This window comes from Cottoperca gobio, chromosome 21, assembly GCF_900634415.1.
Source record: "Cottoperca gobio chromosome 21, fCotGob3.1, whole genome shotgun sequence".
Classification (NCBI taxonomy): Eukaryota; Metazoa; Chordata; class Actinopteri; order Perciformes; family Bovichtidae; genus Cottoperca; species Cottoperca gobio.
This window is the reverse complement of record NC_041375.1, coordinates 14,319,463-14,342,291: the sequence shown is the minus strand read 5'-3', so window position 1 is coordinate 14,342,291 and position 22,829 is coordinate 14,319,463. Positions and strand designations below refer to the sequence as shown.

Genomic DNA, 22,829 nt, shown 5'->3' with positions numbered 1-22,829 from the left:
AAGAGATAAAAGGTTGCTGAATAAAATATGAGGCAAAGGCTGTAAATTGTAGCAATGCATATCATTTCATTCAAATGTAGGACGCAATTACCATCTGCTACACTCATCAGTCCCCTCCTTTATGACTTAATTATATGTTTAATGCTATCAGATCAAGGAAAGGGCAAAACAGATGAATGAGAGAGAAAGAGAAAAGATTCCGCAACAAGACAAAAGGCAGATGAAAAGTAACATAAAAGGATGGAATTGATTTCATTTACCGGGAAATAGAAAAAGTTAATTTAGATACAACGTTCCCTCATCTCCTGTGCCTTTGTAAGATAATAAGCCCAGCGTGTTGCCAATAGGTCTCATACCAGCCAAACAAAAGAAGTCAAGTTCCTCAAAACTGAAAGTCTTCCGGCATTCATTTTGAGAAGACGGCAAATTGGTGAATCGTTCAAAGTGTTATATGATCCTTGCAATAATTTCAGTCCATGAGATCAATATATTATCTTCATAAAACTTCAGGTTTAGAAGTGTTGAGCATCTTGTAATTTATGGTAGGGACGGTGGGGACATGTCCCTACCACTTTTCTGATATTAATTGCATAATGCGTTCTAAATAAAACATAGTTTCCATCCAACTGGATGAGAAATAAAGTTTGGTCCCGCCTTCACATGCAGCGATGTGATTGCTGAAGTGAATTTAGAAACAAAAATAGTTAGGTAGCTCTGTAGCCTATTTAGCTAACATTAACAGATAGCGTAGTTAGCTAGCAAACTAAATGTGTGTTGTGTACCGTAGGGTGATGTGTGCTATTAATGTTACTTATGACTTGAGTAACAACCGTTCTTCTTCTACCTGTTGGCCAAATCTCTGTGTGGCTACAGCCTAGAGTTACTTTAGTTAACATTACAATTTATTATTTTCTGATGAAGGATTGAACCTCCTGCAATGTTTCGTCATCGTTCAGTAATTTATGTGCCCACCGCTTCCCAAATCAAACCTACGCCCTTGGTGGAGAGTCATAGAAGAGTACAACATGTAACATTGTAGATCCTTCTACAGCTGCAACGATTAGTCAACCAATCAATTAGTAGATCGTCAGAACAATAAATCGCTAACTATTTTGATAATTGATTCATAATTAATAAATGATGTTTCATGCAAAAATGGCAGAAGAGTTTTCAGCGTCTCAAATATGGACATTTCCTGATCATGACATTTAAAGACATTTTTCAATATTTTTTCAACCAAATGATTAATCATTTAATCTAGAAAATAATCAGCAGATTATTCAATACCTAAATAATTCCCTAGTTGCAGCCCGAGATCATTCACATCTATTCTTCTCCAATGATTTGTCGTCTTTTATAAGAACCTGCACATTTCTATTCACTCCATTTTATTATCATACTATTCATTATATTGCTTTATTTAAAAACTATGAAGCTAAATGTATTCTGATGTAGTCTGTTTTGTGCGACTCCATTGCCAGGGTAAAACGAAAACTTCACAATACTGAAACTTTTTGTTTGGATGCAAATCGTGTACAGCAGTGTTCACAAAGACAACTGGGGTTGTCCAAATGGCTGTGGGGTAAAAAGCTAGCCAGTGGGCATCCCAGGTGCCAGCGGGCACTGTCCTAACTGTGTACCTTTGGCCAGAACTCATTATAGGGTGACATTTAGGACTGCTGCTGTCCATGCCAAGTCAGCCCTCTGGATTGAGACAAATTATGTAGTTATTTTTTATGTCAGACATTAAGTCATGTCCAGTGGGAGCCAAATCAGTATCACCTTCATGTCACCTGAAAAAAAAAAATGGATAAATGCTGTGGACTCCTTAAACCAGAGTGTTTTGTTACTTGTTTGGTGAAATATTTGGTCTTACAAAACAAGATTGAATTGAATGATGGCTGGAACTGTTTTATGAAATGTTAGATTATTATGTTTGTACTTGTTCTCACAGCATTAACAGAACACAAAATCAAAGTTCTGTTTAATCGTCTCATCCTTTCTCTCTTTCTGTGGATGCTAAAAGAAAACTGAGATGCAGTCATGTCATGAAGGGATTTTATACCTGTACGCTTCAGAAGGTGCAATGGTTTCCTTTGCTCTGTGAAAAAGCAAAAATGTACAGAATTAGTGAATAGCCTAGAATTTGCTATAAACCCGTTACTACAGGAACACAAGGGCTACCTAACTTTAATCACGAGGGCTGCTATGATATAAAATAATGCATTTGCACTCTGTCATGGCATCGATGACTCTTTTTAGGATTCTTATATATTTACACACATTTTCATTATCCATTAAAAACATATTTTTGCTCTTCTGTACTTTATAAGCTTTTTTTCCCCCCCAAATGTGTGGATATATTGCAAAGGGAATAAGGCAACATGAGTTCATCCATGAAGCCCAACGATCATCCTCCCACCAGATTGTGAATAACATGAACAGAACTAAAGCTCCATCTTGTGGACTAAAACAAGTACAACAAAAGGGGCCACCCTAATAGCGTTCCGGGTTTTTCCATTTACAGGTTTGACAACAGACATGCATTAAATGATAAAATGTGTGTAAGACGATATGTTAACAGACAAAGACATGGGCCTAATTAAGTGTGCAAGTATGAGTATGAATTTAATGATATAGTATTTGTTTGAGAAAAAAAACAAAATGTGCAGTAAAGTGGTCAATTAATATTTTATGGTACTCTCATTTAGTGGGTGAAACATTTTTGATTTGATATTGCCATGAATACGTCAAACGGAGCAATTAAACACGGATGAAACAGTCACTAAGTGAGCCGTCTGCCCTTGCTTGCAGGTATCTCACAAAGCATGAAATGAATCCAAGTAGTTTATTTGCTTCATATTAGTGGGCAAATTATAGAGAATTGCTCATTTGATGTATTCTGAGTAAAGCATTCATATGATGCATATGCTATGGATATTTTCCACACAAACTTCAAGATGTAACAAAACAGAAAACAAATGGGATGCAATTGATTATAAGTTAATTGTGCAAAGGTCTCCCTGATGGAAACCATCTGTCAAAACAAGCTGTACATTCACTAATTCTAATCATAATTAATTAAATGGCTAACAAATTAAATACATCATAGTTAGTACAGGGGGGAAACTACCGCAGGAACTGTTATGAAACAAATTATCTTTAACAATGGAAGAAAATTACATCACATAACTAAATATTATACTCGTTTCCGCAAGCCATATTTCTTAATGAATTCTCTAATTAATTTAATTCACACAATGTGCATAATTTGGAGCTGAAAATGTCAGTGGGTCAGACTTAACCATATTGTTGCTGGCTGTCTATTTCAACGAGTGCCATATTAGCACAACATGACCTCTATGTAAATTACACAGACAAACTGTTGTAATTTTAATTCCAGGGTCTAATTAACATGTTCTAAAGATATCATACAAGTACATTTAGCTCATTCTACACATGCCAGTGTCAATGTAAGATTTCCATTTGCCTTAATTTTGTGTAATCCCTATGATGGGAAACCTCATGACGGCTTATGTTACAGATGTCAATTATGGCAAAAAGTCTATTATTTTTTCATGCTTCTTGTATTAGACAGTGAACTTTCTGGTCAGGGTGACTCACCACTCTCAACACTCAAGACTGCTGGAGCTGTGAGCCTTTACAGACACTGTGACTGAGCTCATTCTGAAAGCACATGCATGTAAATTACAAGAGTATTTCTAGCAGAGGTGGGCATTTGAGCTTCCTCTTTCCTTACACTCGTCCAAATTACTGACTGTATCATACTGAGGTCAACTGTCACGATCAAAATTGGTAATTGATCAGCTCAAAAGATGTCAGAGGCATTTATAGAGTGTAATAATAGAAGCCCATGGATCAATAGGGTTCATAATCTCGATCAGTGAAGAATTTGTGTGATTATTTGTAGTTTTTAGTTGATACTGCTCCTATAAAAAAAATGATTTTCTGTGTGAGAACCTTTAAAGGAGCATTTGCTTCAGGGTGCAGCGACAGCATTTAGGTGGGTCAAAACAATATCACATATTCAAATGTAGAGATATTAAATCAAACACCATCAACTGTGCGGTTTACTGTGGCTTTAACTTATTATTTTCATTATCAATTATTCTGCTAATTATTTTCTTGATTGATCTGTGAAATCGATCGGTCTGTGAAATGTAAGAAAATAGAAATGATAAGTGCATTTGCGCAGAGCCTGAGGGGATGTCTTTAATTGCTTGTTTTGTCCGACCAACAAATCGAAATCAAAAGACGTACAAACCGAGAAAAGCAGCAAAATCCTCAGATTATTTGAACAAAAACACTTTAAAGAAATAATGGATTATGAAAATGTTTTCAGACTAATCAATTCATCGACTAATCATTTTGGCTCTGCAGTGTATTCTATAAGTAAGAGCAGCACAGACACCTGTGTGTTGGCACAGTTTCCCTTCAGGTAGCGTCACTATGAATGAAATCCTCTTTAATTATACACTGGTGGTCGACTTCCACAGCTCTGTCACCTCTGCCTCGCTGGTATTTTTCCTAATGCTGCGGCCATTCAGTTTAGAGAAAATACAATCAAATTTACCAAATGATGCCATCATGAGTGCGAATGCAGAAATGGATGAATAAATGAATAAATTGCCCAGTGGATGGAACATATAAGCTAACACATGCATTGCAGGGCTCGGGGGCTGTCCTGAGGCCAATCATTTAGCTAACACACTAATGAAAGCGTGTGTAGTGTGGCTAAGGGCAGCCACCATGGGAGGTACCACACCCCTCCCTCCTCGTGTTGGGGAGCGTTAATAGGCTGGATAGAGCCAATGGGACTCCCAGGAGAGGCCTGCTGATGAAGAGGAAAACCTGTCGTCGCCATCACTAATCACTGCCTAATGGCTGCAGTAACACAGGTTTTACAAATGTGCATGTGTGCCTGTACACGTGTGTGTGAACTACGGACGTTTTAGGGCATTGGTAATCTCACTAAAATGTTCATTGGGGAATGTATTGTGTTTCTATGCTTGCTAGTGTGCATATGTTGCTACCTACCAAAGATGTTTGGTAAAACTGCTATTTTATTTTTGCTTTTCTGGGTATTGTCAGATTCACCATTACTTAACCAGAAAATATGAAGATTTTCTGTTTCTTTTGTTTCATATTATTAACATCATTAATATAAAGTGGTCTGGAACCTACTATCACTGTCAAACTGACTGACATGTCTCTAAATACAGGAACATAAACTAATGAATTATGAAATGATAAGCCAATTAATCAATTAGTTGTAGTAATTTTTTATTTACCCGCCTCTCCAATGTGAGGATTTGCTGCTTTTCTCTCTTTTATAGCCGATCTTTACTGAATATGTTTGGGTTTTGAGCTGTTGGACAGACAAAACAAGATATTTGAAGGCCTCACCTTGGGCTTTTGGGAAACTGTAGTGGACATTGTTTTATTTTTGGGACATTTTATGAATTAAAAAATGGATTAATAAAGAAAATGATCAGCATGATGAAATAATAATGTATCCTTTGCAACTACAGTATTTAACAAAACAGTAAAACAGGTCTAAATCTCAGTATGGCCAGACGAGAAACCCAAAATTACAATTTTCATTAGATCTCCGCTTTAAATGTATAAAGAAGTTGGTCAAACATAGAGATTCATATCATGAGTTATTAAAACAAGATGCACTTTTGATAACTAGTAGGCTAATGTAAAATATCACTATTGACATTATCTGGACTAAATGATTAATCACTTTAGCCTATCCAAAATTGTACACATGTTAGTGGATGAAAATAACTGTTGCAACTATAAGTCATTTTAATTGTGGCAACTCTGGGTCATTTAACGTGTTTGCATGTGGTTCAAATTGATAGAAACTCACCTGCATTGAGTCAATGCTGTGCGTGCTGTGTTGACAGCACGCACATACCATCCAGATTAGTCAAAGCAGTAAATCAAGTGTTACTACATAAAGTGTGGAATTTATATTGTTGTTCATTCTGGTCGAGCCTGTTTACGACACTGCAATCGACGTAAGACGTCAATTAGACGTTGTGACGTCAGAGCTTTTCTTGGAAGAAAGAATACAACATCTAACAGTTGTCGAAAGTTTTTTTAGACTTAACCCTTATTAATCACTGTCAAACTGCACATTCCGCTTTAAATGTACCTTGCAGGTTTGTGATAGACGACACTATTTGCTGTTTTTTTGCCAACGTAATCCTAAAATGTAAAACTTCCCAGTTAAGAAGTCGTTTCCGGATTAGCCCTACAAAGTAAAGTTCTCATGAAATCGAATTTGTTGCGATTGTTGATCATTGCCACTTTACTCTAGGACACAGCAATTAAAGAAGAAAACAATATCAAAACAAGTTCCTCTCAGTTGCTTTTTCTAAAGCTTTCGACCACATCACATGGTCCTCATCAGCAGATTAGTTCAGTTGCCATGGAAATGTGGGAAATGTGATACAGTTGCCATGGTTCTAAGCTCCAGCTGGGACTTTTCATGCATGTTGATTTAGTTGTTGAGCCTGTCAGTACTTCCCTTGGAAACCTCGCAGTCACCCTAAAACTCAAGGTCCACTTATTCACTTGCTCTGGAAGTTTTAACCGTGTCACACCGTCCTCATCAGCAGGATATCTTCTGGTGAGAAAACAACATTGATGTGAAGTCTTAGAGATGGTCAGAAAGAATTATGGAGAGTGTGAACAATGCATCTCCATGGCAACTATCAGACTCAATCTCTTCATGAGGACCATTTGATTTGGTCAAAAGTTCAGGAAGAGTCAATGTATGGTGACCCTGAGAGCTCAACTCACAAGCAAAGAAGAACAAATCTCCACCTGTTTGACAACAATGGGCAGCATTTAGAAAGAAATGCTGCAAATCGAGGAAACACAACTAAACACAGACTGCTAGTAGCACAGACAACAACGTAAAATGTTTCCACACAGCTTAGCCTTGTTGTATGAAAGCCCATCTCCGCCAATGTGATAAGTAAGTAAGTATTGTAAGTCATTATAATGAGAAACCTTTCCGAAATAATGAGTTGGTATCTCAAAATAATGACTTGATAATGACTAAGTAGTCTTAAGTAGAAAAGTAGGGTGTCTGAACTTAATGAGTTAGTGACTCAAAATGATGACTTAGTAAAATAATGACCTCCTAAAGAAATTACTTAGTATCTAAAATAAAGTATGTCTTCACAAAATAATGATTTAGTATCGCAAAATTGTTTTTTGTCTTCCATATTGTTGCCATAAACCATTGCACTTGAGTTAATCTTTCAACAAATTTGCTCAAATGATTGCTGGTACAACAAGCATGTCCTAGCCATCACTTTTAAGTGCTTTTTTAATGTACCCTATAAACAGTTTCCGTTGTTGTCTGTGCTTCTTAAATAATTTAGATATGTAATACAACTTCTTGTTTCAACGCTTTATTTTGAAGGCCAAACACCAGACTTCCTGTAACGTTCTAGCTATCTCCGGCTAGCTTGCTGGTAACTCCGTGTCGACCGAGACTTTCCTGCCAATCTGTCCAATCAGAGTTTACTGACAGAGTGGAAGTTGTTCACTACGTCCTTCATACAAAACTGTTTCAGTCAAAGTTGTGGCGTGGAGATTCAGCGAAGAAACCGACAACTTTAGCTAAGTTTCTTTTTTTGTGGAGAAGACGTGTTTGTGATACAAACAAACATAACGTGCTCCGGCGGTTACGGTATGGGAAATTAACATTAACTACGTTGTATCCTTGTGCTGGGCTATGGGTGTCACACTGCTGTATTCCTGACGGACAACACCGACTACCGCGGCTGCTCAGTGTAATAGTTCTAGCATGCCACGCAGGCAGCTAACTTCTCCAAAGAAAAGGAAACTTCGCCCTCAACCCAGAAGTGATCTAAACAGTATGCTACTTTGACATTTTCTACATTTTGACGTGGATTTTCCTTTTCTTTTCTTTTTAAACTCCAAAAATGATGAAGATTAGGAGATACCTAAGGGGGAGTGGGAGGGTACTCGCATTTGTGTTCATTGCCTCTATTATTTGGCTGCTGCTGGACATGGTCGCACTTCGGTTATCAATGAACGATGTGAACAGTCAGCTGCTGAAGGAGCGAGTTGTAAGAGAAAGGGAGGTTTTCAAACAGTCCAGGGTGACAGAGGTGGTGAAAAGGAGGTTTAAACACCCAATTCAGAGAGTGGACTTTGCTGTTACACATGCTGGGAAAGGACCACTCAGTTCAAGCAAACTATCCCAAGTGTACAGACAGGGAGACAAGCAACACGATCAAATGTTGGGGGATAAAAAGATGAACCCTTCTAATCACCAAGTAGATAATCTGTCCAAGAATGCCCAGCCCAAATATGTTGCTTCTGAACATAAAGAAGGACCCGCCATACGAAATGTCACTCCAAAGCAGGGTGTTCCTGCAAACAAGAAAGCAGTAGACTTGGATCAGAATGGGTCGAAAGTAGAGAAAAGTAGTAAAATGGATGGCTCTATTAAAGTGACATTACCTGTAGTAGTGCCTAATATAACCCAAGTTCCACCTGGTGTTCAGGACAACAAACACGTTCCTCTACCACGTTCAAAGACGGGAGATATTGTACAAAACGCTCCGGACAAAATAGATTCAAAGACGAACGAAAAAGTCAAGGATGAATCTGAGACCAAGAGTGGAACAAAGGTGAGTCAGAAACAGGTTAGGACGATCGCCAAGAGTGACCCTAAGGCAGCGAAACCTACAATCAAGCTCCAAGCAGGAGAGGACTCCAAGGATAACTCCACTGCTGTTAAAAAACCAGGTGTCCACAAAGTGCTTTCTCTGGATGTGACTAACGCTCCCCGAGATGCCAACGCGATGGGCCAGTTTGGTCAGGCAGCCCTTGTCGGCAGTAACGAAGATGGAGAGGTGAAGAAGAGATGGAACGAAGGGCATTTTAATGTCTTCCTGAGCGACAAGATCCCAGTGGACCGGGCCGTCCCGGACACCAGGCCTGAGATGTGAGTCTTCATCTGCACATTGTACCTCTCAAAGTGCTGGGACTGCCAAGCTGAATTGTTTTTGATGATTCTTTTTGTATTTGTTTTTGCTGTTTCTCCAGGTGTCCCCAGCATCTGGTCCATGATAACTTGCCGTCCACCAGTGTGATTTTCTGTTTCGTGGATGAAGTGTGGTCCACGCTCCTGCGCTCTGTGCACAGTGTGTTAAACAGATCTCCACCACACCTCCTCGAAGAGATCATTCTGGTGGATGATTTCAGCACCAGAGGTAATAGTGTCCTGAATGCTTCACGGGTAGAGCGTGTTACCTCAAGTGGGTCTCTACGTCGTGTCAAAAATTGACAACAGCAGCAACTAAAATACCAGAAAACTGCGAACTATGCTTTTATTATTAGAGGTTTTATTATTACTTCTGGCTGGTCTGCAGAAAGATTGACTGGCATTATGAACAGAGTTGAGCTCGACTTGATACAATTGCTGGTTTATAGCCTCAAATTTGTCGGCAATACAGTATTAATAATAGTTCTAATAAGTAGACATTACTCTACTGACTATATTGACATTTATTGCAGCTTCCTCTCCAAAAGTTTTATGAAAATGTTAATGCTTTTATTATATTTGAATTAATGCACATTTTATTTATATGGATTTAATTAGGGTCAAGTATTAGCCTGAAACTGGATTTTCTTTAGGCCAAGAGTTCTAAAAAATGTTTTAATAAAAAAAAGATTAGGATATATAAAATGTTGTTATTTAAAAAATGTTTGCTTACTTTGAGAATGCCGACACAGCGAGGTGTTACCCAATGTGAGCTTCAATGTAACCAAATTATAACAACGCACCACTCTGCATGTTGGAGAAGAGATTGCAACAGGTTTTAATTTTGATTTACTTAAATACATAATATAAAGACATATTTCAGCACTGTCCCTGATATGTATATAAGATAAAAGAGATCTTTTCTGAGCGAGACATTTCACAGTTGATGATTAACTTGAAAGTGCTCTCTGGACAAACCTTTACAATGACACTGTTTGTTAATTAACATAAAGAATAATTTGGTTTTTCTGTACTGTAATTAGTTTTTACTTTGGTGCCAATTCTGACATATCTGTCATAAGTTGATATCATCAGGGGGCCAGTTTATAAATCCAGCTCTATTTAACGCACACGGTTATAGTCGGTGCTTTTTAATAACATGTAGCAACATTTTCTTGCGGCAGACAACCTGAAGGAGCAGCTCGATGTGTACATGTCCCAGTTTCCCAAAGTGCGAATCGTTCGTCTGAAGGAGCGGCAGGGCCTGATCAGGGCCAGGCTCGCTGGAGCTGCTGTAGCCAAAGGTATCCACGGCTATGAATATGTGTGTTGTCATAAATGTCTTCACTGTTATAAACATATGTACACAGGTGGTGGAAGCATGGATGAGGTCATACTCTCCACATAAAAAAAAGAGATGAAGACGGTAACAGAATTGACATGAACGTGTCAAATCACTTTGTAATCGTAAATGTTACACATTAAACACAAGCGTGTCCTTATCGTGGCCATGTTTCATCCACTATAGTACTAAGCTAATCAGATAAGGAGAGGCATGTAAACAAAAGGTCAAGTCTGAAATTGTAAATGCACTTTTTACACTAATGTACGGGCAACGTTTTCAGGCGAACATCCTTTGCTGTAAAGTTAGAACATGTTCTCTCGGGCAGTAATTAAGAGTGTACGTCACATTCTTGTTTGAATAACACTGCACTGCACGTTATCTATCTGTAGAAACCCACCCAAACATTTACCTGCTGTCACGTATTTGCCATATGCTATTTTATGCACATTATTTACACACTTAAACAAGCAAACCCTTTTTGTACACGTTGGGAAGGTTGCACCGTTGCACATGTGGTTATTTGTTTAACTACACCAGGATGTTTGCTCTCCTAACCCCGTACCATAGGTGAGGTCCTTACCTTCCTCGACTCCCACATTGAGTGTAACGTGGGCTGGCTGGAGCCGCTGCTGGAGAGAGTCTATCTGGATCGTAAGAAGGTGCCCTGTCCGGTTATTGAAGTTGTCAGTGATAAGGACATGAGGTGACTCAACGCTGCCATATTTGTCAAACCACACATTTTTCTACAGCGATGTAGAAGTAAATGCCATGTTGACGTTGGAACTTGTGTTCTGGCTTTTCCCCTCAGCTATATGCTGGTTGACAACTTCCAAAGAGGTATTTTCAAATGGCCGCTGGTGTTTGGCTGGAGCGCATTACCAGCAGAGTACATTAAGAAGCACAACATGACTATCTCAGACCCCATCAGGTACCTAAAACAGTACATTTTCACATTTCATTATTATTTCTACTGCATTTTTATTTCTTTATTTTTTCTCTTACAGATGTCCAGTTATGGCTGGAGGCCTTTTCTCTATAGACAAGAAATACTTCTATGAGCTTGGTGCCTATGACCCTGGCCTGGATGTGTGGGGGGGGGGAGAACATGGAGATTTCATTTAAGGTATATCATTCATTTGAATTCATACATTAAATATATTGGCCACAGGTGTTGCCAGAACGTTCTCTCACGTGAGCACCTTATCCCATGTGTTGCCGTCCGAACAGATCTGGATGTGTGGAGGGGAAATCGAGATTATCCCCTGCTCTCGAGTAGGACACATCTTCCGAGGACAGAATCCTTACAAGTTCCCCAAAGACAGGCAGAAGACAGTGGAGCGTAACCTGGCGAGGGTGGCAGAGGTCTGGCTGGACGAGTACAAGGACCTTTTCTACGGCCACGGCTACCACCACCTGCTGGATAAAAAGAGCATCGACATCGGCGACCTCACCGAGCAGATTGCGCTGAGGAAGAAGCTCCAATGCAAGAGCTTCAAGTGGTACCTGGATAATGTGTATCCAGATATGAACCCTCCTTTAGTCAAAGCTGAAGGCCTGGTATGTTGATTTTCCTGAACGATCTTTTGAAAATGAAAGCTTGTTATCATTTCCCTCCATTAAGCTAGTGTTATCGCTCTGCCTCAAACAGAGACTGTGATTGTGCTGCTTCGGAACAAAGGATAGCTTAAAGCCTGTGACCGCTTTCTGTCGGCACTCATTGAAAGAAACGAGAACAGCAACAAGGCCTATTTGTCATGTGAAACTCCAAATGAGTAAAGAAATGTTTGCAGTGCTGTTGTTTCACTTCTGTAAGGTTTTCATCATCTCATTTTTCTCTTCGTAGGTCTTTAATCGTGGCTTAAGAAAATGCCTCACTATGCAGAAAGGCTCTCTGTTGTTTGAGAAATGTGATCTCAGCAAGCAAGTAGGTGTCTTTATTTTAATATTTATCATGTTTAACCTTTTTTTTTATCAGGAATATTCCCATTAAGATTCAGAATCTCCTTTTTTTTTGGCCAAGACCGCAGCATAAAAAGTTTCTCATAAATGAACAGACAACAGACTGAAAACAAACAGCAAATCAATAACAGGACATGTGCATTCAGTGGTCAAATAGTCCTTAATCCTGTTTTTAAAATATTCCATGTTTATAAAATGATCTTGTTTAAGGTGACTCTAGCTCATGAGAGTGCAAAGTATTTAAAAGCACATTCATGTGAATGTGTAAATGTTTTTTGACTGCAAAAAAAAAAAGCAACTCTTAAGTGTTTCGGAGGAAAATATGCAGATGTGCAATTTTGGCCTTGTGACTGCAGTAATTATGGGGGGGGCATATAACAAAAAAAGGGTTAGGGTTAGGAATAAACCCAGATCAGGACAAATGCAATCAGAGTCCAAGACTGTAACCAAGCCACGATACACAAGGGTGGAGTCCCAAGACGAGACCAAGCCTTTCTAAATGTGGTCTCTTTGGGTTCAGAGCAGCCCACTGAGCCGTCCTTCACAAATCTTTCAGTTTTCATGGAGCATAATTACATCCTTCTCTCTCTCTCTCTCTCTGTGTCTCGCTCTCTCTGTCTCGCTCTCTCTGTCTCTCTCTCTCTCTCTCTCTCTCTCTCTCTCTCTCGCTCTCTCTCTCTCTCTCTCTCTCTCTCTCTCTCTCTCTCTCTCTCTCTCTCTCTCTCTCTCTCTCTCTCTCTCTCTCTCTCTCTCTCTCTCTCTCTCTCTCTCTCTCTCTCTCTCTCTCTCTCTCTCTCTCTCTCTCGCTCTCTCTCTCTCTCTCTCTCTCTCTGTGTCTCGCTCTCTCTGTCTCTGTGTCTCGCTCTCTCTGTTGCTCTCTCTGTGTCGCTCTCTCTGTCTCACTCTCTCTCTCTCTCACTCTCTCTCTCTCTCTCTCTCTCTCTCTCTCTCTCTCTCTCTCTCTCTCTCTCTCTCTCTCTCTCTCTCTCTGTGTCTCGCTCTCTCTGTCTCTGTGTCTCGCTCTCTCTGTTGCTCTCTCTGTGTCGCTCTCTCTGTCTCACTCTCTCTCTCTCTCTCTCTCTCTCTCTCTCACTCTCAGAGTCAGCACTTTAATTACACCTGGATGAATCACGTTCACCAGCAAGATCTATGCATCGCATCGCAAGGCAAGGGCAGCGGCTTCGCTTTACAATTATGTGACAAAGCCAAGCCTGAACATCGCTGGTTCCACAAATCACCCAACTCCGCTCTGGTAGGTTGACTTTGGGTGTGCCGTTTGTTTTGTCTACTTTCTTTTTGTTTTGTTTTCCTTTTCTCAACTCTGTCATTTTAGAAGTTCTTAGTCTCTAAGAGGACTGTCCTGCTTCGAAAAGTTGCTGTCAGTTGAAACTTAGTGTAGCAGAATCAAATAGTGTTTAGAAGCTGTTAGAAAAATATTCTTAATAACACCACGGAGTCAGGATCCAAATCAAATAAAGGGTTTAATCAATATTCTTGCAAGAAGGAGCTGAGTTCGTACATACAAAGGATGATCAAACTCACACACACAGGTTGCAGAGCAACTGTCCCTGCTTCAGTATATATATATGCAGAGATCAAAGGAACAAACTTAGAGATCAAAGGAACGAACCTATTCAGCTCAGGTCGTCCTTGGTTTATTACTTGTTTACAGTAAATAACAGATGTGCTGATCAATCAACTGAGGACTGTTCTTTGATTGATCTGCAGTTCATCAGTAGTTCACCTCCTGTCCCCTGCTGTGTTTAGCACTCAGTTTCTGTATTTTCCCATCAGAAGCTTAAGCTTTTCATTAATCATGTTTCCTGTGTTGTCTTTTGTGAAGGCGGAGCACCTCATAGCAGACTTTGTTTCCCAGCACATGTGCCTGGAGGCGGGGCCTCAGGGTGACACTCTTCGCCTCAATCCATGCGAAAGCGGAAACTCCTTCCAAAAGTGGCAGTTCACACACTACCACGCTCAGTGACGAGACTGAAATGTGTCAAACATGCGTTAAGAGACCTTCAGTGGCCTCACACTACAGTACGGTCTGTGGTCCAGACTCAACACACGACTGTCGAGAGGAAGGACACGCTTTGGTGGCAGTAACGTGGTGTAAAGCAGAGGTGTGGGGATGTGCAATGTTTCTAATTTCCTTTTTTATTATATCAGCATGGACTGACTTTGAGTTTTAAACACATGTGCCACAAGAAAGAGAGCATCCTCTCTCTGTTCCAGAACGGTTTGGACCGGAGTTTGTTAAAGGGATTCAGGTGAACGTCTATGGAAGAACACTCTATATTGAGCACAACATAATTCACTGCCAAACATAAACAGTGCCTCTTAAAATTAACAGATGTAAAAAATTTAAAAAAGATTTTCATCTTGTGTTTGTTCTGCTGGGACTGGGATTGCATGTAATATAGAATGTATACATTTGTATTAAACGTATCGCATATTTTCAGCGAGACATCTTCTTTTTCAGATGTTGCATACTTTTATGTTTGATGAGGCACATGGCTAAAACAGATGCTTCTATGGTTTTAAAGGTTCAATGTGTAAGACATGCCAGAATTTAAACTTAAAACAATTAACGTTAACAACAGAATGTGAAGAGATTACAGTGTTGGCGTTAGGTCAAAGACCTCAATGTGATGTGTTGCAGAGATATCTGGTGAAAGGTTCTGACCTCAGCCACAGCAAATGCGATACACAACATCAAGAACAAATCAGAATACAATACATATACCAAACTACTACAACATTGAACCTTTAAAAGCCGCATTATTTCGGTGCAGGTTTTGTTGTGAAAACTGTCCATTTGTATGAATTTCTTCTTGTCACTAGAGGGAAGTGTTGGTTCAAAACACGCAATAAACCTGTGATATCATGATTGTGTGGCCTGTTATCAAACCCTTTAACCACATACTGATGGAAATGCATTTTCTTAAGAAAGTACAAATAAAAAGATTTTGTTAAAGATATCTCTTTATTGTGTTTTATCCACTAGCCATTACTAAAACATGTAAGTATGTATGTTTAGTTAATCACTCGAAAATACTTACCCTAATACTAGAGGTTAAGATACTGAAGCTCTAATACCAAACAACATCTTAGTTATTATAGCTAGTAAGATTATAAAGCCCTGAGCGTCTTATTCTGTGTAATCAGCTGCTCAAATACCTGCCTTACATAACAAGATGTTTTCATCCTGAAACCATCAAATGAAAAACATAAAGTACATTACGAGATGGTTGTACAGCATTACTCTCCATCAGATACTACACAGCTGATATAAGTAGTACTCGCACTACACACTACATTTGTAAATCTGGTGTGACCTGAAGAGTTACTACGTGTACTATGTACAAGTAGATTTTAGAACAAATAAATAGGTAAACTCTATCACATGGTAAAGATGTGCAATCAGCTTTGTTATGTATATGTTGTCCAGCAGGTTTAATTTTCATGAGAAAAAAACATTGATACCATCTTCTTACAAATTCGTGATCATGCACTCGAACTCCTCTATTTTCTGCCGGGTGTTGCCTTTGCGGATCTTGCGGTAGGACACGGTACCGTATTTGGAGGAAGAGAGGTGGTTGAAGGACTTCTGGTGGTCGTCGCTGCCATAGGATTTCTTCGGCAGAGGCAGAGTAGAGTAGCCTGGACTGGAGTTTTGATAAAACCCCACAGGGACGTGGAAGTTTTGCTCCTGCTTTGGCTGCACCTGAAGCTGCCTGTCACCTGATATCTGGAGTTCAGCATTAGACATCTGCTCCGGGACGTCTGCCTCCCCATTCAGCCTTGTATTACTCTCCTCACTAGTTACATCAGAGGGTTCAAGGTTTGGTGTCACTTCTTCCTTCTCAACTGGTAGATTGGCTGCAAAGGAAAGGAAAGGAAAAAATCTATTTTGCATTCTGTAAACTACAACCTGCCACTCGAACAATCTAATTTACTGCAATGTAATACTAAGTTCCTCTTACCTTTTTCTGATGATATATTTTGCTCTGTTTGCATGTCTGCAATTGTGCGCTTTAGATGTTCTCCACAGGTGCTCAATGACTTCTCTGGAGTAAGTTTAGACTGTGCTCCTGGATCTGCAGGATCTGTCTGATCCATAGGTTCAGTTTTTAGTATTTTGACTTCTTGCCGTTCTTCTTCTTGATCAGTCAGAATAACGTGCTGAGTCACTTCCTCCGCCAACTCTAAACTTTCTTCGTCAATAATGGATTCTTCCCATGGATCATCCTCATCAGTTGCCACACTGTTGACAAGAGGCTTGCTCTTGTTGGCACCAAAACCACACGATGTGTTAGCTTCCTGATGAGCTTGGTCATCGTCACTGTAGAAGACAGAGTCATCCCCCTCCTCCATTGACCACACATCTCTTTCTTCAGATTCCTCCAGGGTCTGCAGGGCCTCACGACTGATCCCACCGATGATCTCCAGTACCTGGGAGGCCAGTGCATCTTCTTCTACTGTGAGCCTCGGGGCCTTTGGAGGCATTACGCTTGACTCGATCTCCATCGGTGTGTTTTTCTTTCGCCTATGATATAGAAAATAGTCGAGCTTCAATGCTCTTTTTTTGCAAATTATTTGTTGAATCAAAATTTAAGCAACCTCAGACTTCGCATCGTCACATCGCTTGCTGCAGCATTACCAAAATACTTCTTATCCGACATTGTCAAAGAGGTTAAAGAAAGAATCCATCCTGCGTTTCAGTCAGCAGTGCAAGGTCCAGCTCTCGAGTGCTAGTACCATGTCATTCTGTGTGCGTGTTGAAACACAGAATAACAGGGGTTTTGTTGTGGCCCTAACAAAGACTCTTTGTGACTCTGGCATCTGCATGAAGTGATTGTACTCCTTCTTTGATAATCTCTGCTGGGTGACCACCTTCATTCTGTAACATTTCTGGATTAACATTCTTCTATAGGTTTTCTTTACAGTGTTTCACTGCCTGAACCAGCAGTGTTTTGTGTACACGTGCTGGAGCTAAGCCCTCTTCATGTCTTCATCCCATTTAAATACATTTGCATCTTAAGTAAAGCAACTAAAATGCTGATATAATAACATAAAAAAAAAAAAGAATACAGATTTGTGGATTTTCCTGCATTAATCATGTCTCATGATTTATATTGTGACCCTTTGGAGCGGCCCAATCCGGGACCACAGGACTAAATGTCCAAACTGCAAGCTACACTAGTAATAGGCTGCCTACACATACTGATGCATCGGTAGTTACAAACATATCAGTCATATGGGGATATTTTACTGCAGAGCTTTGTGAACTTACTTACTTGCTCGTACACGTTCCCGACTTTTAGTTGGATAGAATTTTGAAGGCACAACCTTTATTTTTAAATTTGTTTTTTTAGGACTTTTACTTCAGTAACGGATGTGAACGCTGTCTGAATGCAATACACTTCTTCATAATCCATCTTTTTTGAAAGAGGCAGTTATGTGCCACAAACAAAGTGAGGAAGTGGGTATTTTTAGTGGGTGTAATTCATCATAATGTGATAATGCCCCTCTCTCTCTCTCTCTCTCTCTCTCTCTCTCTCTCTCTCCTCTCTCTCTCTTGTCTCTGTCTCTGTCTGTCCCTGTCTCTCTCTCTCTCTGTCTCTCTGTCTCTGTCTCTGTCTCTGTCTGTCTATGTCTCTCTCTCTCTCTCTCTCTCTGTCTCTGTCTCTGTCTATGTCTCTCTCTCTCTCTCTCTCTCTCTCTCTCTCTCTCTCCTCTCTCTCTCTCTCTCTCGATCTCTCTCTCTCTCTCTCTCTCTGTCTCTGTCTCTGTCTGTCTCTCTCTCTCTCTCTGTCTCTGTCTCTCTCTCTCTCTCTCTCTCTATCTGTCTGTGTCTCTCTCTCTCTGTCTGTCTGTCTGTCTGTCTGTCTGTCTGTCTGTCTGTCTGTCTGTCTCTCTCTCTCTCTCTCTCTCTCTCTCTCTCTCTCTCTCTCTCTCTCTATCTATCTGTCTGTCTCTCTCTCTCTGTGTCTCTCTCTCTCTGTCTGTTCTCTGTCTCTGTCTCTGTCTCTGTCTCTGTCTCTGTCTCTCTCTCTCTCTCTATCTCTCTCTCTCTCTCTGTCTGTCTCTCTCTGTCTCTCTCTGTCTCTGTCTCTGTCTCTGTCTGTCTCTCTCTCTCTCTGTCTCTGTCTCTGTCTCTGTCTCTCTCTCTCTGTCTGTCTGTCTGTCTCTCTCTCTATCTGTCTCTGTCTCTCTCTCTCTGCCTCTCTCTCTCTCTCTCTGCCTCTCTCTGTCTCTGTCTCTGTCTCTCTCTGTCTCTGCCTCTCTCTGTCTCTGTCTCTGTCTCTGCCTCTCTCTCTCTCTGTCTGTCTGTCTCTCTCTCTCTGCCTCTCTCTCTGTCTGTCTGTCTGTCTCTCTCTCTCTGCCTCTCTCTCTCTGCCTCTCTCTCTCTGCCTCTCTCTCTCCGCCTCTCTCTCTCCGCCTCTCTCTCTCTCTCTCTCTCTCTCTCTCTCTCTCTCTCTCTCTCTCTCTCTCTCTCTCTCTCTCTCTCTCTCTCTCTCTCTCTCTCTATATACGAACACCAAAAGTTGAAAAAATGTTATGAAAACAGTTAAGTAGTACCTCTTGTACCCACATCCTGTTTTGAGCTGAGCAGACATCTATATGGAGTAGAGCTTTGGTTTTGGTTTTCAGCACCTGAGTGCTGAAAGAAATGAATGGTTCTTACGTGTTTTAGGTCTCATGTTAAAATACAAGGTGCTGCATGAATACAGCTACTGCAGTTCAGACTTCTGATTAATGCAGTTTTTTATTCAAGCTAGTAGGATACATTATCTCAACTATATACATTACAATCTTGTCTGCATACATTCAAACAAAGGAAGAATATTTTCATAATGCTTTTTTGCCACCACAAGTCTGAGCCGAGCAGTGAGCCAGGCTCACCTTTAAGGCTTACGACCCTCTTAGGTAAACTTTAACATTGACAAATGCCAAGTGTCAAAATGTAAGTCGTCTCTGAGTTCCCATGAAGGCAAAAACTGATTATTTGTGTAAGGGTTAACCCAACCTTAAGTGTGTGGAAACATTTCATTACAGTGTCTATTTCTTTCTGCAACAAGAGCAAGAGAAACCTTGTAAACCCTTAGTATCAAGTAGACACAAGGAGCATGTAAGTCACTGAGTATTTGTTCCCATCTCCTCCTCTTCGACTGATCGCTGGAGTCCAGGAATTAACTTCAGGATGTGTTTGCGAACACTGGCTCTCCTGCCTTTACGGGGCAGGGTACCAAACAAGGAGGAGATCCTTGTTTCCTCCCAGGAAGGCGAAAGGGAGCTGCTGCTGGCCAAACTGGAGCTGCTGGAGCGACAGAGGGATTGGTGTTGACGGCTGGACTTTAAGGAAAACCTGCAGGAGCTGTCCTGTGAGGGAAAATCTCTGGAGAAGAAGCAGCCGTCATCTGCGGTGCTTGCTGTACTGCAGGGGCTGGGAGAGCACAGATCCTCGAACACACTGGCCTGATCACTGTCATCTGTCATCACGCTCCTGTAGCTACTGTCACTAGAAAAACGCCGGCCACAGCGGCCTGTGGAGGAGCTCAGAATCGTCGAGAGGTGGAGGCTGCTGTTGTTCAAGTTATCTGAAAACATAACAAAGTCCTATTTAGAGAAATCTCTAAACAGGAAGTTCGACAGTCTTCATATCTAAAGGGGGGACTTCTTCATCTAATCTATCTGGAGTTTACACTTGAAATCACATTATAAACAGAAAGATGAAGTTGTCTGTGTGAAAGGAAGTGCAGAAGGCTGACAGCTGAACAAACCCTCTCACCTCGCGTTAGGCGTTTTTCCTGTAATGTAAGTGCTTGCAGCTCCATCAATTTCTCACGTAATGATTGCTGTATGGGCAAAAAAACATCACGGTTTTACTTCCAGTAAAATCATTTCAGCTCATACAGTCAAGGAAATTACCTACAGATATAATGACCCTGTATAAAAAAGCACACCATTCTTCTGCAGTGTGGGTTTAGTTGTGAAATGTTTAAATATAAGCTGTTTCACGCAATAGGTCAACCTGTAATTAACTACAGTGTGGTGGTTCTACCCAGCTGGGTGTGTGTGTTTTAGTTGTTAGTCGTTTGTAGGATGTGATACAACCACAGGGCTGCAGTACGTGAACAACAAACATGGGCAGGGTCGAAGAGACACACCTTAAGCAGGTTCATCCTCTTCTCCAGCTCTATCTGCTTCATTACATTTCCACACACAGTTTCCATCCTGGAATCACATAATAACACATAATCATACACACTTTCGACAGAAAACATCTTGCTGTTTTTTTATTTCCTTTGTTGTCGCACAAATAAATGTTATTTTTGTCACTCACTTTAGACTGTTGGTTGATTCTCTTATCAGATCAAGTATGTGCTGATGAGATGATCCTTCAATGCTGACCCCGTTGATAGTGACAATAATATCTCCTACAATAAATGAGGATGCAAAAAAAGGAACTAATCAATTATGAGAAGACGACAATGCTTTGCATAGAATTTGTGCATCAGTGTGTGTAGGCGTTTACATATGTGGGAAGTGATATATCTCTGTGTATGCATGTGAAAGCCTGTGTAGGGCCTGTATATAGGATGTGGGTGGTTTACCTGCGGTCAGGCCAGAACACTCAGCAGTGCTGTCCTCCTGCACTTTGCGTACAAACGTGCACATCTCCACGGCAGAACTGTCCTTTAGCTGCAGGCCGTAGGTCTGCAATAAGAGACAATTTGTCACAAAAATAATCCTGTTACTGTACATGAAACATGAAGTGAGCATCAAAACTACTCGAGAAGGCATTAAAAAGCATGACAGCAGTACATATGTACTTCATCTTAACAAGGATAAAATATGATTACCTGAATTTCAAAACCAAACGTTTCATTGTCTTGTTTTTCCAGAATAATTGTGGTCCTGTGCAAATGAGAAATGCAACACAAGAGAAAATAAATATTTTAGGAACATGCTCTTTATGTATTTAATTTGTCTTTTCATGAAAAGAATCTATATATATTAATTAACATGTAGTCAGGTTACAGGTGAAACCTTCTACTGTATGATAAATTGCACATCAGATTTGATATATTTACCTTTGTGGGTCAGCGTAATCAACCAGTGAGTTGGAGTGGGTTAGTTTCGGCTGCAAAAGGAGAAATGCAGAGTTCCTCTTTAAAACCATATAATAGATTTAAGTGTAAACCTCTCAGCGAACTAAAGAGGTCATTCAGAGGGAGAACATGTTGATCCTACAGTGAAATAACTCAAAAGATTAAAATTGTTAAAAGGCTTTTGGCCAGTTGCAGACAGCTGCTGTACTTCTGTCACACAGTTAAATCAGTGAACTGCTTTTCATTACAGAACAATACTGCAAAAGACCAAATCTGTTTCATGATGTTTAATTTGAAATGCAGTGTGTGTTTGCACTTTATATTCCAGCAATATGTCACACTTGATTTATTGTCTCACCTTGCAAACTCTGGGCAGAGAGCCTGTGTTGTGCCGGTGTCGATCATCGTTTCCCGTCCGTGAACGTCGGTACCACAGGGAACATTTCCTCCTCAGAGTATTATCCAGAATGTAGCTCTCTTGGCTGCCTTGGCGCGGAAGTCCATTGAAATTCATGGTGGACTGCATGGTAGAGTAGTCCTCAAAGCACCATCATGTCCTGCTGCAGCAGCTCTTCAGTGATTGTGTGGCCCCTGCCCTGCTGTGCAGCCAGAAGCAAAATGTGTCAAAGCGGAAATCCACGTCATGTGGTGGTTGTGGTGGACCTGCATCTGCAGATCACAGTCTAACATATGTAATTTCCTGTTCACCTCTTTGATCTTTTTTTTCTTTTTAATTTCTTGAGAAGGGATGGTCTGCTGTTTTTGAAAAGAAGTGAAGGAGTTTTCTTCATATACTTCCCCTTCGAACAGTCCCGTTCCCTTTTTGCAGTCAAAGCAATTCGATTTATGGTCTGTCAGATATCAGCAATGCATGAGAAACTACCACCTCATGCTTCCACCAGCACCTGCTTCCAGCCTCTCTCACTCTCACTTCCTCAATGGGCTTAGCTTCAGCCTGAGCCTGAGTCCTGTGTCCTGTGTTCTGCCAAGCAAAGAGACTTGTCTTATGAGGGCAGACAAAAGGCTGATTTAGCTTGAGGCCACTGTCACGCTCCCCAAACAGAAAGCATGGGTCATTGGGCCGAACGCATCAGACACGGTTGGTTCAAAAGGGAAATCACACACACAGGCCGGCAGCCAGGGAGACAATGGCTGATGGAGTAAAGAAAACTAAACCACAATACTTCTCCCACTACCACACCCATGCATACAAAAGGCACACTGTTTAATCTGCAGGAAAAGAATATCATCTTTCACCATGCACAAAAGCTACATGTCTTTGGGGTCTTGAAAAGCAGATAAAATGGTCACTTTGAACAACAATACTGTATCTATGAACCCA

The 22,829-nt window shown here is 40.6% G+C and overlaps 3 protein-coding genes across 3 annotated transcripts; 1 reads left to right on the top strand and 2 right to left on the bottom strand.

The window, feature by feature from the left end:
* Positions 1 to 7,516: 7,516 nt before the first annotated feature.
* Positions 7,517 to 15,349, top strand: galnt5 (polypeptide N-acetylgalactosaminyltransferase 5). Its single transcript, XM_029459188.1, is given in 11 exon segments — positions 7,517 to 9,025; positions 9,127 to 9,293; positions 10,249 to 10,368; positions 10,977 to 11,112; positions 11,218 to 11,337; positions 11,414 to 11,501; positions 11,503 to 11,532; positions 11,637 to 11,966; positions 12,253 to 12,333; positions 13,468 to 13,620; positions 14,212 to 15,349. Coding segments are annotated over 11 exon segments (2,397 nt in total). The 5' UTR covers positions 7,517 to 7,994; the 3' UTR covers positions 14,353 to 15,349.
* Positions 14,539 to 17,851, bottom strand: LOC115026376 (ermin-like). The gene is made up of 2 exons (XM_029459189.1): positions 16,355 to 17,851; positions 14,539 to 16,250 (listed from the first exon to the last, which is right to left on the bottom strand). The coding sequence occupies exons 1-2, from the start codon at positions 16,896 to 16,898 to the stop codon at positions 15,862 to 15,864; spliced, it is 933 nt and encodes a 310-aa protein (XP_029315049.1). The 5' UTR covers positions 16,899 to 17,851; the 3' UTR covers positions 14,539 to 15,861.
* Positions 17,852 to 19,121: 1,270 nt separating this feature from the next.
* Positions 19,122 to 22,353, bottom strand: cytip (cytohesin 1 interacting protein). Its single transcript, XM_029459047.1, has 8 exons — positions 21,846 to 22,353; positions 21,470 to 21,519; positions 21,239 to 21,293; positions 20,990 to 21,092; positions 20,719 to 20,812; positions 20,543 to 20,609; positions 20,164 to 20,230; positions 19,122 to 19,972 (listed from the first exon to the last, which is right to left on the bottom strand). Exons 1-8 carry the CDS (start codon positions 22,011 to 22,013, stop codon positions 19,509 to 19,511), a joined length of 1,068 nt encoding a protein of 355 aa, XP_029314907.1. The 5' UTR covers positions 22,014 to 22,353; the 3' UTR covers positions 19,122 to 19,508.
* Between the last annotated feature and the right edge of the window lie 476 nt (positions 22,354 to 22,829).

Excerpts from the sequence above, each read along its gene's own strand:
- cytip (XM_029459047.1), bottom strand. The coding sequence starts at position 22,013 with ATGCAGTCCACCATGAATTTCAATGGACTTCCGCGCCAAGGCAGCCAA. Across the intron at positions 20,813-20,989 it reads GTGTTCTGGCCTGACCGCAG|GAGATATTATTGTCACTATC; the intron begins GTAAACCACCCA and ends CATTTATTGTAG. Across the intron at positions 20,610-20,718 it reads GAATCAACCAACAGTCTAAA|GATGGAAACTGTGTGTGGAA; the intron begins GTGAGTGACAAA and ends ATGTGATTCCAG.
- LOC115026376 (XM_029459189.1), bottom strand. The coding sequence starts at position 16,898 with ATGGAGATCGAGTCAAGCGTAATGCCTCCAAAGGCCCCGAGGCTCACA. Across the intron at positions 16,251-16,354 it reads AAATATATCATCAGAAAAAG|CCAATCTACCAGTTGAGAAG; the intron begins GTAAGAGGAACT and ends TTTCCTTTGCAG.